The sequence below is a fragment of the Alligator sinensis genome, unplaced genomic scaffold (genome assembly GCF_000455745.1).
Source record: "Alligator sinensis unplaced genomic scaffold, ASM45574v1 scaffold741_1, whole genome shotgun sequence".
In the NCBI taxonomy this organism is placed as follows: domain Eukaryota; kingdom Metazoa; phylum Chordata; order Crocodylia; family Alligatoridae; genus Alligator; species Alligator sinensis.
Window position 1 is genome coordinate 1876221 of NW_005842212.1, and position 14308 is coordinate 1890528.

The 14308-nt window shown below is 44.4% G+C and overlaps 1 protein-coding gene across 3 annotated transcripts in view; it reads left to right on the top strand.

Annotated features, from left to right (window-relative positions):
* Positions 1–10606, top strand: part of KLHL3 (kelch like family member 3) — a 61547-nt gene extending 50941 nt beyond the window's left edge. For all 3 annotated transcript variants that reach the window (XM_025207866.1, XM_025207868.1, XM_025207869.1), the window contains 6 exons: positions 240–357; positions 1039–1236; positions 2119–2220; positions 6433–6561; positions 8302–8442; positions 8619–10606. In XM_025207866.1, coding sequence (XP_025063651.1) covers positions 240–357; positions 1039–1236; positions 2119–2220; positions 6433–6561; positions 8302–8442; positions 8619–9010 — 1080 coding nt within the window. In that variant the 3' untranslated portion in view covers positions 9011–10606. The remainder of the gene's footprint in view (positions 1–239; positions 358–1038; positions 1237–2118; positions 2221–6432; positions 6562–8301; positions 8443–8618) is intronic.
* The last annotated feature ends 3702 nt before the right edge of the window (positions 10607–14308 follow it).

Consider the following 14308-nt stretch of genomic DNA (forward strand, 5'->3'; position numbering starts at 1 on the left):
ATTCCTGCCAGATTGGGCCCTCTGGAAGCCCTCCCCAGAGGAGCAGTGCCCGCTGGGTCCCAATTCCCATTTGTGACTTGGAAAGTCTTCTCTCCCTTTTTCTGCCCTCACATCCCATAGGCAGCTATGTATCTCTTGCTGAGCCATTGGGAGTAGTTTTCTTTTTGCAGAATGCACCTTGCTGTGAAACGGTGCCCCGATCTCAGAGGCTTTTCTTGCTCTGGTTATTTCCCTCCTAGGTGATGATCGTGGTTGGTGGGCAGGCGCCCAAAGCCATTCGGAGCGTGGAGTGCTACGATTTCGAGGAGGAGCGATGGGATCAGGTAGCTGAGCTTCCCTCCCGGAGATGCAGGGCAGGTAACCAGAGCTCTTGCAGTAGCCTCTCTTGCTTTCCCACTACATCCATGAAGAGACACAGGAGTACGTTTGCCTTCTATGACTTTGTCCACAGGCAGCTCTGCCTTTTTCCCTTTCCTTCCACTAAGATGCAGAAGAATATCCCATGCGATACCACCTTGGCCTCCACTTGCCATATATAACTACTATTCCCACCTCTGTGCCTCATTTCCTCTTCCCGCTCTCTTCTCTGCCTTTCCCCCATCCAGCTTGGTTTGGCCATCCAACGATGACCTGGCTTTCCCTGCTGGTTTTCCAGTGAGAAACTACCTTTAAGACTGCAGTTTGGTGAAGTGATTTATCCCAGGAGAAGCGAGGTGCATGGCTTGCAACTCATTGCTCCTTCTGAATAATTTGGCCTAGGTTGTACTGTGAATCTACTCATGCCCTCCTCTTCAAGGCCCCCCATCTCCCTGGGAATTAGCAAGTATCCTGAAAGTTAACATTCTGAGTGTTATATGCTTTGTTTTCCTCTACAAAACCTATGTTCTGCCTTTATTCCCAGTAAAAAATTGCTAAAGGTTTGAACATGTTCTCTTCACCCTTTGCTGTTACAAATGCTAAGCAAGGGATCCAGTAATGTCTCTTTTCCAAGCCACCAGTTAAGTCTCAGATCTGAAGTCTGCCTTCTCTTTCTAACAGGAGTGGTGTTCATGGCAGGCAATGTTTATGCTGTTGGGGGCTTTAATGGTTCTTTAAGAGTGCGAACTGTAGACGTGTATGACGGTGTGAAAGACCAGTGGACATCCATCGCCAGCATGCAGGAAAGACGAAGCACTTTGGGAGCAGCTGTGCTGAATGACCTTCTTTATGCTGTGGGCGGGTTTGATGGAAGTACTGGTATGTTACTTAGGAAAAGCCAGGCAATCCAGTGAAGGGATATTGCACTGTTTCTCTGTTCCCCAAAATCTGCATCCATAAAAGGACTTGGGGTACTCAGGGTTGCCTCGCTAAGCCTCAGGTGCCTGGGTACAGGAGTGGAATCCACAAACCCAAATTGGGTGGCCTTTCAGTGAATGGGGAAAGTTGAGTGCGTGGGATCTGGGCTCACAAAAGCAAGAGTCAAGGGACACCTAAGTCAGCAACAGTGAATACCAAAGAGAGAGGTGTGTCTGAAATCTCATCTCTCTCTTGGATTTAGGAGCTTAGCTGCAGCCCTGAGTTAGGCACTGCTGTGAGACTGGGATTCAAGGTTGAGCCTCAGTCTTGGAGTTGAATGTGCACGGCATCCCTTTGTGGCCAGATGACTGCCTCATGCTTTTGTATTTGTAAGCACGCCTGGAACAGGAGGAGGAGGTGGTGGTGGCAGTGATGGTACTGGTCTCTTGTGTAATAGCACTTGGCCAGTAAGGGGAAGACGTGGGTTTAAGATCCTTTTCCACCAAGGAGGTCTATCACCTCCCTGGAGAGTGCTGTTACTGCCAAGCTGGGTCAGGCTGGCCTGGGAGCACTTTCCATTTTGCCGTTGAAGCTGTGCCACTGTGGAAAGGAAAATTCATGGGGCCAGAGATTCTTGCTCCTTTGGACTGCTCTGCTCTTAACTTGCATTTTCTTGCCTGGAGGGAAAAGAGCTATATAATTGTGCCACGTGGTTTTCGCAGTTGCAGAGGAAATAGAGAACCTCAGGAGATTTTAGTTCAGCTCATAGGGGAAATAGGAGAGAAAAGGTGTAATGCTAATCTTTTTTTAATTAGTAAACTTGTGCATTCCTGTTTTCTCTAGGTCTGGCATCCGTAGAGGCCTATAGCTATAAAACCAATGAGTGGTTTTTTGTGGCTCCCATGAACACAAGGAGAAGCAGCGTTGGAGTGGGAGTTGTGGAGGGTAAGACCTGGCCGTTTTGGCCACAAGGCTGTTACTGCTTCAAACACATGGATAATCCCAGGTGGGCCTTCAGCAAGGCGGGCAAAGCTCTTCTCCAGGCAGTCTACAGATTAACACGTAGCTAGTTGAATGCAGGGACAAGCCAGGCCCATCACTGCACTGCGAGGTGTTAACATGCAAAGATTTCTAACATCACCGGATCATTGCAGCTTTTCAGTGTGCTTCTCTTGGGTTGGAGTGCTGCCGATGCTGCCATCTGTTGTGTGCGACACAAGATCCTCATATTGACCCTGGGCTTAGTACCTGACTCTCTCCTGAATCCATCGAGGCAGGGGCTCTTCGTGGAAACGTATCTCTGGCCAGTGCAAGAATGATCGTTTGTGGGTGGTGATCAGCAATAAGTGTTGTGAGGGAACATGGCAGTTGGAGGACGGTAAAACTCATTCCTCCAGACTGAGACTGGGAACAATTAAGTTCGTAATCCCTTTGAGTGGACAATTCACCAGCAGTTTGCCCACATGATCCTAAGGTGATTGACATCAGATTGATATGTGAACGTGGTATGTGCCCATCCTATTTTGTGAGCAAACAGGGAACCGATGGTAGCAAATTTCAGTACAGTGTCAACTCAGGGGTGGTGTAGGCAAAGGGAATGGAACGGGCAGATTCAGTAAACGGAACAACCATTGATAGAAACATGTAAATATGAAGCTCCTGAGATCCAGTGCCCAATGTCAGTGGGTTGACTTTGTTCAACATTGCTGAGGATCCAGGGAACAGCCATTTTAGAACATGAATTTTTTTCCATTTTGTGGTTTGCCTAATCGCTTCTGATCTAAGTGGAAATGTTTTAATGCAGCTCTAATTGCGGCAGTGATAGTAATTTCCCTTGTGCACTGGTTGGTGGAGTTAGCTGCAGTATGTTATAAATTCCAGTTCCTAAGGTTGAATATAGGTTGGTTTGATCTACATGCAGGGATAGAAGGGAGTGGGAGGGACATGAAATTTGGAGTTTCTCAGTAAGTGGTGGGGAGCTGCTAAAATATGCATCTCTATGGAATTGCTTTAACAAGCAGTGCCTTAATAATGTGCTTGTGAATTATGGATAAAAGGCAGAGTAGATTTACACTTTATAGACTAACTGGATCAGAGGTGCATAGCATAAGCTTTTGGGAGCCCAAGCTCACTTCATCAGATGCAGGAGCTTCTTCGGATGCAAAAGGACATGCCCAAGAGAGAGAGTCATTTGAATGCAAAAGACTGGGAAGAGAGGGTCGGGGGAGGGAGAGCAGGGAGCTGGAACAGTGCTGAAGAGGCAAACAAGTAATAAACCCATAGGCTCAAAGGAGTTACAAAAGCTAATCTAGGTAATGGATAAGGATCTGTAGCCTCTGTTTAGAGCATACTTAGCACAGTCCACTCTCTGAGTGATTTCTTCTTCCATAGTTTTGCATTGTGTTCAACTTCATTTGTAAAGTTCTGTGTTCTGAGAATGGCTACTCTGAGGTCAGCGAGGGAGCGTCCAGGGAGGTGAAAGTGTTCTGCCACAGGCCTGTGCATCTTTCTAGAACTGATGTCAGATTGGTGTTCGTTCCTTCTTTCACATAGGGGTCACTGACTGTCCAGTGTAGACAGCAGAGGGGCACTGTAAGCAGGTGATGGTGCATATGACGCTGGTAGAGGTGCAGGTGAATGAGCCTTGGATTTTCTAATTCATGAGAATTCATAATTCTCCTCTGGCAACACTCGTACTAATGCAGCTCAACATCTTCATTAATGATGTGGACATTGGAGTCAGAAGCGGACTGGCCAAATTCACTGATGACACCAAACTTTGGGGCAAAGCATCCACACTAGAAGACAGGAGGGCGATCCAGGCTGACCTGGACAGGCTCAGCAAATGGGTGGACAAGAACCTGATAGTGTTTAACACTGAAAAATGCAGGGTTCTCCAGCTTGGGAGGAAAAACCTGCAGCATCCTTATAGGCTCGGCAGTGCTACACTGGCTAGCACTACAGAAGAAAGAGACTTGGGGGTCATGATTGACCACAAGATGAACATGAGCCTGCAATGCGATGCTGCGGCTAGTAAAGCGACCAAAACGCTGGCTTGCATCCATAGATGCTTCTCAAGCAAATCCTGGGACATCATTCTCCCCTTGTACTCGGCCTTGGTGAGGCCGCAGCTAGAGTACTGTGTCCAGTTTTGGGCTCCACAATTCAAAAAGGATGTGGAGAAGCTTGAGAGAGTCCAGAGAAGAGCCACGCGCATGATCAGAGGTCAAGAAAACAGACCTTACGGCAACAGGCTGAGAGCCCTGGGGCTCTTTAGCCTGGAAAAGCGCAGGCTCAGGGGTGATCTGATGGCCACCTATAAGTTTATCAGGGGTGACCACCAGCATCTGGGGGAACGTTTGTTCACCAGAGCGCCCCAAGGGATGACGAGGTCGAACTGTTTTAAACTACTGCAAGACAGTTTCAGGCTGGACATAAGGAAGAATTTCTTTACTGTCTGAGCCCCCAAAGTCTGGAATAGCCTGCCATTAGAGGTGATTCAAGCACCTACCTTGAACACCTTCAAGAGCAAATTTGATGCTTATCTTGCTGGGATCCTATGACCCCAGTTGACTTCCTGCCCTTCGGGCGGGGGGCTGGACTCGATGATCTTCCAAGGTCCCTTCCAGCTCGAATATCTATGAAATGATATTCAGTCCAGTGATCATAAAATCATAGAAAATTAAGGTTGGAAGGGACCTCAGGAGGTCGCATCTGGTCCAACCTCCTGCTCAAAGCAGGATCATCCCCAACTAGATCATCCCAGCCAAGGCTTTGTCTAGCCAGGTCTTAAAAACCTCCAAGGATGGAGATTCTACCACCTCGCTAGATAACCTGTTCCACTGCCTTACTACTCTCATAGTGAAAAAGTTCTTCCTAATATCTAACCTAAACTTTCTTTGCTGCAACTTGAGCCCGTTGCTCCCTGTTTTATCATTTGCCCCCACTGAGAACAATCCAGCTCCATCCACTTGGGAACCACCCTTCAGGTAGCTGAAGGCTGCCATTAAATCCCCCCTCAGGCTTCTCTTCTGCAGACTAAATAAGCCCAGAACTCGTATGTCCCACTTCCCTAACCATTTTTGTTGCTTTCCACTGGACTCTCTCCAATTTGTCCACATCCTTTCTGCAGTGGGGGGACCCAAAACTGAACACAGCAGCATTCCCTCTAAGCTATGTGGCTTGTGCGGCTGTGCAGGCATGCTCCTGCCGTGCTGCCAGGCGTGCCTGCGTGGCCATGCACACTGCACAGTTTAGAGGGACTGCTGGGGCACAGTACTCCAGATATGGCCTCATCAGTGCGGAGTAGAAGGGAAAAATCACTTCTCCTCTGGCAACACTCCTATTAATGCAGCTCAATATGCTATTTGCCTTCTTCACCACAAGGGCACACTGTTGGCTCATATTCAACTGTGAACTCTCCAGGTCCTTTTCTGCAGAGTTGCTGCTTAGCCAGTCAGTCCCCAGCCTGTACCAGTGCATGGGATTGTTCCATCCTAAGTGCAGGACTTGACACTTGTCCTTTTGAACCTCATGAGATTTCTTTTAGTCTAATCCTCCAATTGTCAAAGTTTCTCTGAATCTTAGCCTTACTCTCCAGTGCCTTTACTACTCCTCCCAGCTTGGTGTCACCTGCAAACTTGCTGAAGGTTTACTCCATCCCATCTTCCAGGTCTTTGGTGAAGATATTGAACAAAACCAGTCCCAGGACCAACTCCTGGCTGATGTGGTCTGTATTGATGGGAGGACAAACCTTGCATCTGGGTCTGTTGCAAGGCCTGGTGCCTTGGTGAGAATGGGAGTTAAGTAGCCTGTTGCTTGAGTGGCACCATTTGAGACTGGCTGTAATCCAGGACAGATTTGGATAGCTGTTGGCAGTTACAAAAGTGGGTCAGACCTAAATTGAATATGTAACATGTTTAATCCATTATGAAGAAATACATTTATGGAAGGAGTTTGCCTATCAGATGTGTGCTTGGGTTGTATATGAGTTCTAGATGGTTTATGAAGATTTCCCTTCACCCCCAAAGCAATGCACAGCTATTTGGTATGTCTGTATTGTACCTATTGTGGGGGGCCTCAGTCTTGGTTGGGACCTTTGAGCACAATGGTAATGGAAGTCATTGATACAGCTGTATCCTGTGTCGTTTCTTTCAGGGAAGCTATATGCTGTGGGGGGTTATGATGGAGCATCACGGCAGTGCCTTAGTACTGTAGAGCAGTATAATCCTGCCACAAATGAATGGACCTACGTGGCTGACATGAGCACACGGCGCAGTGGTGCAGGTAATGACACACATTTAAATGATGCTTTTCTTGATGCTCTGAAGCATTTGGAAGCGACCTCTTGGGGCGATGGAATTGAGAACTGAAGATTTTTATTCCAACCTCCTGCCCTCTCAGTTAAGATCATCAAGGCATGGAAGTTGCCAACAGTTCTCATGATTTCCTTAACCCCAGCCCTCACGAAGTAAAGTTCACATCTGGTTTGAACAGCAATGTTAAGAAACCTAAATGACCTAAAACTGAGTTCAGGCAACTTTTATTTAGACTCAGCTCGCTTGTTTTTTTAATGCCCTTTGGCTGGCCAGAGTGGAGGCTTATAGGCTGGAGGTTTGTGTAAAACAGGGAATGGAAAGCTTGCGTGTCATCCTCGATTACTCCTCATCTGCTGTTGGGCTGTAGGCAAGTAATCCATCCTCTGTGCCTGATTCCTCAACTGGAAGAGCTGGGTAATAAAGCTTTGGCACGTTGTAAAAGGATTTGGATGAAGGGTACAAGTTCATTGCCATACTGGTACGAGGCATTCACTACCTCGATGTAGTGAAACTGTGTGAGCAGGTGTTGTGTCCACCCTCCTCTTAATCCTCTAAATTCACAAGGCCCCCAAACTAACCCCTTCCTGTGGGGTGTGCCTTTATTACTAAATGAGATACTAATACAAAGAAAGACATGGCATTCTGTGTATGGTACTTCAGCCAATCCCATCCAGTGTTCTTGGAAAATGGAACAAACTTCCCTCATTGCTGGCCTCACGCTACAATGCAGTGAAACAGTCCCTGTGTTTAGCAGTTCTGGCTACGAGTTTCTGCTTTCAAGGAAGTTTATCCAGTAAAACAGACTTTGGCGTGAGTTTTACTTTCCAAGTGCTTCTGATATGGAGTACAGAGGAAGGAGTGCAGTCTGATACTTGAACTTGCTCTCAGTTGTCTGCAAGTGTTTCTCAGCTGGGTGTGTGGTGAGGCAAGACATAGTGATTGAAATAGGAAATGAAATTCTCTCATTAGTGGAATTTGCTAATTATAGAAAGTGAAAGTATAACTATCAAATATAACATTGAACTCCATGCATCAAACATGATGTTCAATACTTCCAGCATTCTTGGCTCAATGCTGCCATCTTGTGTAGGTAAGACACAAGTGCTCCTGTGTGTTGTGGAGAGCTGCTGTTTAGCTTCGGTTCTAGCTCTGAGCCCTAAAATAAAGATGCAGGCTGGCAGCTGATCTATTCTGTGCAGGGTCAACAGTTCCATTCCTTGGAAGGTCCTGTCTTTGCACTTGAGGTATCTTGCATTGCTAAACACGGGTGATCAGACAGTTTTAGAGAAGGGCTGTTTAGCATTTCCACACCTTTTTTTTTTTTTTTTTTTTACTTCTGTAATTCTTTAAACTACTACTTAAACATTTGGCTTTTTTTGACAGTGGGGGAAAAACAGGTTTGAAAAACTTGACAATCCCATTGAGATATTCTTAGGTAGGGCAGGTTATGTCATTAATTAAATTTGTGCCCATTTATCAGAGTTTCCCTTAAGATGGTTAGTGTAGCATCAGAATTTGCTCTCCATTGTGCTGGTATAAATTACAGTAAGAGTTGCAGAAAGGGTTTTGTCCATGAGGCCGACCACCTCTTAATCAGTATGTGGTCATGCCTGGCCTAGAGCATTGGGTAGGCCTAAAAATATAAGGCCTACCCATTAATACTGTATCTGTGCCACGTGTCTGAACCAAACCGCACTCTGTTTGGCAGGTGTTGGCGTTCTTAGTGGATTGTTATATGCTACTGGAGGGCATGACGGTCCCTTGGTGAGGAAGAGCGTGGAGGTTTATGATCCAGGAGCAAACACCTGGAAGCAAGTGGCTGATATGAATATGTGTAGGCGAAATGCAGGTAACCACTGAGCATTCTGTCTGTACCTTAATTTTTTTCTTGATCGTTAGGGCATGGTCTTGCCTGAGAATAATTAACATGAAAGACTTGATGCGTAGGTACTTCTAATGCAAAACAACTACGTCTGTGTATGGTAAATTGTGTAGAGTTCAACTGAGTGTCTCTTCTGTTTCTAGGTGTGTGTGCAGTGAATGGGCTTCTCTATGTGGTTGGAGGAGATGATGGTTCTTGCAATTTGGCCTCAGTGGAATATTATAACCCTGTCACTGATAAGTGGACATTATTGCCAACCAATATGAGCACTGGAAGAAGTTATGCAGGTAAACAGACCAGTGGAAGAACTGGGAACTCAGGGCCTTCTGGCTCCCAGATGAGTTCACAGCAGCCACTACTAACTCAGGGAGCATCCATTAACAAGACAGTTTTGCTCCCTGACTGCTTGGTCTCTCTTTTTTTTTTTTTAATGGATTCCATTGAAGAGGAAATCTTCACAGGATTGTGCAAGCTGACTTTCTTTCTGTACTCCTGCTTTTGCACTTTGGTTTTGCAGAAGTTGCTCCCAAGATAGTTTAATGTCTCTTTGTCCACTCTTGCAACAGGTGTGGCTGGGATTCATAAATAATTGTGACACAGACTCAAGGAGCAGAAGTGGAGTGAAGTCTGCTGCGTGTTCCTGGGAAAATGATGGACCCCTGACTTGACCCACCTTGTTGCTATTCAGCTCCTAGCCTCGCAAGGAATACATTAAGAACATCAGCTGCTCTGCAGTGGATAGCATAGCCATGTGAAAATCTGGCTGAGAACATGATTCATGCTAGACACGTGATATTGCTTATTATCATTGGTGCAATCGACTATTTCCTGAACAGCCAGAATCCTGAGATAAACCTTGTGCTTAAACTGATATTGGAGAAAATGAATTTCTTGTGTGAAACAAAATGCTAGTTTAGGGCACGTGAGTAAAAATGAATATATTGGATTTCTTAACTACTGATACGTTATATACCTGATCCATTGATCTATTTACTGACTGCACTTCCAGGGTGAACGTACTACTGACAGTGAAATCTTCTAATCGCCAGTCCTCAAAAGCAGTCAGCAGAACAGTACTGGAACCGGGGTGCTTTTGCTTGTGTTTGTCTCAGTCATGCGTACCTATGTGCCACTGGACTATTGTGTGCATCCCCAGAAGATCTGTGATATGATTGGGGCACACGGCATGTGATTCCTACACTAGTCACAGACTTGCCAGTTGTGAATGCCAGTTTATAAATATAATAGGGCATGCAGGACAGTGCCCTTCTCAGGGGTGAAGGTGCCATACTTCAGTCACCGAAGGCAAACCCCACGGAAACCTATGGCTCTAGAGGGCTAATTACTCCCCTGAAATATGGTATGAATTGAAAATAACAGAAGAAATCTTTCCCCATATATTTCATGCATATTGGTGGCTGTGCAGAAAGCCCCGTTTTAGCTGCGTCCAGCATTTCAATGCCATTTGATAAGAGAAGTTGAAAGTGTATTTCTTAATGAGCCATTGATGTGTCTTGCCAATATCCAGCCACATGCCCTCTGCCACTCAAGAAGTGATTAATAACCAAGATAAAATGCCTACGTTGTCTTAATGGTTCCAGAATGTGGAGATCTTATTCTTTGTTATCTTTGTTCTTATTTTAAATCTTCCCTGTTTTTAAATGTGTTCTTCCACCCATACAAAATAGTTGATGGGATCAAATAAGATCACTCTCACAATGAGTAAGAGGTTATTTAATAAAGTGAAATGTGGACCCGTGTGTTACTTGTCCGTGCCCAGAATCCTTCATGCCTGCTTTCTGTTTATAGAATAATCAACTTGAAAATTGCATTTCTGAGAGTCCTGGTGCTCGTTCCTGGTAATCTTGATGCACCCCCTCTGTATTTACTGGCATTAAAAGTAACACTAAGGGAGAGTTTAGCTAAGAGAAGGTAGCATAGAAATCCATCCTCTGTTTTTCAAATTTGTTGAACTTTGTGTGTTTTACAGGACTTCAGGCAGAGGCAGTGTCACCAGGTTTCCTTTCTGGAATCGGTCAGGGCTTGTTAACACTGGGAAAAACTGACTGGCTGAATGAGAGTGTCTTATGTAGACCGTGGAATCAGAACTCGTGGTAGAGGTGATATCTTTTATTAGACCAATACAGCTACAACCTGGATACCTGACTTATGTAGACTGTCGCTTTCCAGTCATGGCAGCATGGTTATGGTTCTCAGTCATTTTCCCCATGTAGATGAGCTCTTAATATTTGTGTGGCTGAAAATGCTCTTAAACATCAACAGGGGAATAGAAAAACCCTTTGAAACCTTCTTTGAAAAGGATGATAAAAATATGCCAGCTCGGGCTGTTAGTGAGATGGGGATTCAGTGGGAAGCGTATTCTTTTTTTTTTTTTTTTTTTAAACAGGCTGAGTTTAAATTCACATTGCAGCGTTCCTGCAACGTGGCTACATGTGGCCAAGTCCTGTTGATTTTGGGGGCGGGGGGAGCAGCACATACCTTTGCTACTTCACGCTCCACAGGGAGACTGTGAGCCCCTCTGTGGAATGTTAAATAGCATCTGCTTGTCTTTCCCTTTTAGCCTCAGAGTGAACTGTCCGCTAGAATGACAGGACCGATGACAGCAGCTGAGCTGCTGCTGTGGACTGGATCCAGGGTCCTGGAAGTGAACTAGGAAAGTACAGCTAACACCTGTCCCCTGCAGGCTGAAAGAGCACTGAAAATAATACCGATATTGGTTCTACTGGCTGTTTCTCTACTACTGTGCTTTGACCCGCTAACTTACCCACTATGAGCTTTATCCAAAAGGCACTGAAGCTGATGGGGAATCTTTCCATTGGCTTCATCATGCTGTGGAGCAGGTCCTAGGGCGTTTCTTATCTATGGCATAAGTAAGATCCTGTTGCGTGGGCGCTTACAAAAGCACTTGAATCATCTGTGTGTCATCTCAGAAAAGCTATTAGGCAACCATCATTCTCTGTTTTGGAGAGTCTGACCAGATCAGTATAAGCTGTAGTAAGTTATCGTCTGTCTGCTCCAGGTACCAAAACAGCCAGTGCATTTTGATTAGTGACAGTGCACTTTCATGGGTTTATAACAAAGGAGAGGAAAAAGAGTGAGATGCATTCATCTTCTGGGGTTTTGGTGTCTTCCTGTTATTGTAAACTGATATTTACACACGCATGTGGCCTAAAAGAAAACCAGTGGACCTGTGCACTTCCTGGAAGTCCAGGAAGCACAGCTGGTCTGGGGAAAAGCCTTTCCTTATTGATAGTAAACAGCACATTTCTTTCCTTCCTTCTCGGAAGTTGCAGTGTTATGCAAGTCAAGTGACCTCATTTTTCAGCTATGCAATATTAACAACTGTAACACAGGACGAACCAGCTGTACTTTCCCCATCAAATGCTTTTGGATTTGTTTTCCTTTTGTTGTGTGGTCTAATGTTTGTATGATTAATTCTGAGCACCTGAGCCAGCTCCTTTAAAGATTGCCTTTTTCTAGGACTGAAAATGTATCTTTAGAGCTAACAAATTTTAGTGTAAATATTTTTATAAAATAATTTTAAAGACTCTTTGAATTGCTTTTTATTGTTCTTGAGGACATTTCTCTTAAGTTCCATCTCTGATTACGACGTTCCAATGCCGTTTTCACCAGCTGTGCTGTGCGTGTGAATTTGTACGTTTTCTGCATGAGAAATTGTAATGTTGTAATTAAGGTGGGATATTCTCTTTGCTCTTGTGTTAATTCTAACATATTAAAGGCCCATGTTTGGGTTCAACATCATGAATTTAAAATGATTTGGCATCTTAGAATAGTGGATATTTTTAAATCTCTAATTTTATATTTTCTTGATTTTTGCTCTTCCTTTAGTCTTTGCTTTTTACTTAGTTTGGGCATCAAGCCAGGCTGTTTGTCGTCAGTCTCATTTTTAGGCTGTCTTGCATCTGAGCAGAATACTGCAGTGCATTATAAGGGAATGGTATAAAGCCCACAGTCAACGATATTAAAAGCATATCTAGTAACTGAAGTAAGTTCTGTAGACTATTCCTTGTTCCTCTTACAAGCCCAGTGTTGACCCAGAATTTCCACAATTCTCCTCTTAAACCTCTAATAATTGAAGGGCCCAATCACGTAACTTGTTTTTTTAGGAGAACTTGTGGGATTTCTGTGCACCAGAACATTGCAGGATGGGGCCCCTAAAGTGGCTTGTGTGGTTTGAGGGGGAGATCCCCTTCTGTGAATGAAGTATGTTGAGAGACCAACACAGCTGTGTTTGTAAAAATGGTTATGCAATGATATGCTTACAACATTAATGAGCAAATTAGAGTCACTTTCAACATGGAAGGTGTGTTGTCTCAATGAGTCTTCTTTAAGGATGTTTGTATCGGGTCTGTATTTTTCCATTCGCACTTGATAGATAAATTCAGTTTATTTTAGGTTATGTGGATACTTTTTCTCTGTAGATTTTATAGAGTTTTGTAATCACCGTGAAGACACTTGGGGCAACATTACTTGAAAGCACCATGAAAGGTGAGTTTAGGTATTTTGTTTGCATTATTGGGAGACCAAGATCTTTAACATTCAGCTACGTGCAGTGTCTACTCATTAAACAATAACGATAGCTTAATGTCTTAATGCATCTCATTATTAAGCGGGGGTGGGGTTCATACTGAAAATTGTGTAATGTCATGACTAGGGACCTACTTAACTTACGGTTTCATGGATTTTGCAGAGATTGTGAAATCCAGGATTGTCCACCAAATCAACTCCCTACCCCCCCCCCCCCCCCCCCAAATAAAAATTAAATGTTGGCTCCCCAATGAAGTCGGAGGTCCTCGCTGCTGGGAGGGGAAGGCAGTGGCTGGTGGGGTGGCATGAAGGGCAGCATACAAGATGGCTGCTGCCCCTCATCTATCCTCCTCCGCTGGGGCCTCTCCACCAATCAGCACTGAGGGAGAACCAGCAGTCAAGATGGCGGCCGCCCCCTCGCCATCTCCCTGGGGCCTATCACCGCCAAGGAGCAGGGCCGCTGCGGACTGTGATCTTTACACTGTGATCAACCCATGGAAATTGGTAAGTCCCCCTGTGACTTGGGTAGACCCCTAGTCATGACAGTTACCCCCTTGATGCAACAGCAAGAGACAAAGTGGGACAGACATGACTTATATCTGTTAGGAAATGCTATTATTCAAAAATATATTGTCTGGGAACATATATTTGGAAATGAGCAAAGTGCATTCATTAATCTTTCCTGCCCCTACCTTTGCTTATGGGATTATAAATTATTTTATTTTCCTTTGAATGGCAATAAAGAAATGTTGAGCACATTAATTTGTATATTTATGTATACAGTGCTTTAGGAATTATGGAAGAGTGGAAGAATTTTTCTGGACGTATAGTTTGTTTTTCTAAAACGGACTTGTTAAATATGATGTGTAACAGAATATTGCAATCGGTTGGTTGACTCTTTAAACCCATGATGTTTGTTTTGTTTTTGTTTTTTTGTTTTTGCATGGATGTGAAGGACGAAGTATCTTATGAAGTAATTTACTTTATGGATTTCAATCCATTCAACAAACAGCTTGAGTAATGGTCTCAATTGAAACTCATGTAATTCTTTCAGAAAAAAAAATCTCATCATAGTTTTCAATACTTACATTTGAATAAAAATTGGACTAATGAAATTCCTCCTGGTCTGTTTCATTTGCTCAGCTCCTGACACACTCACAGTTGTGTTGAAGTTCAAGAATGGGATGTTGTGTTGAAGTTCAGGAAATACAGGCCTCAATTGTGCAGCATACAAGCACCAGTGTGTCTCTGTGCCCACGTGGAC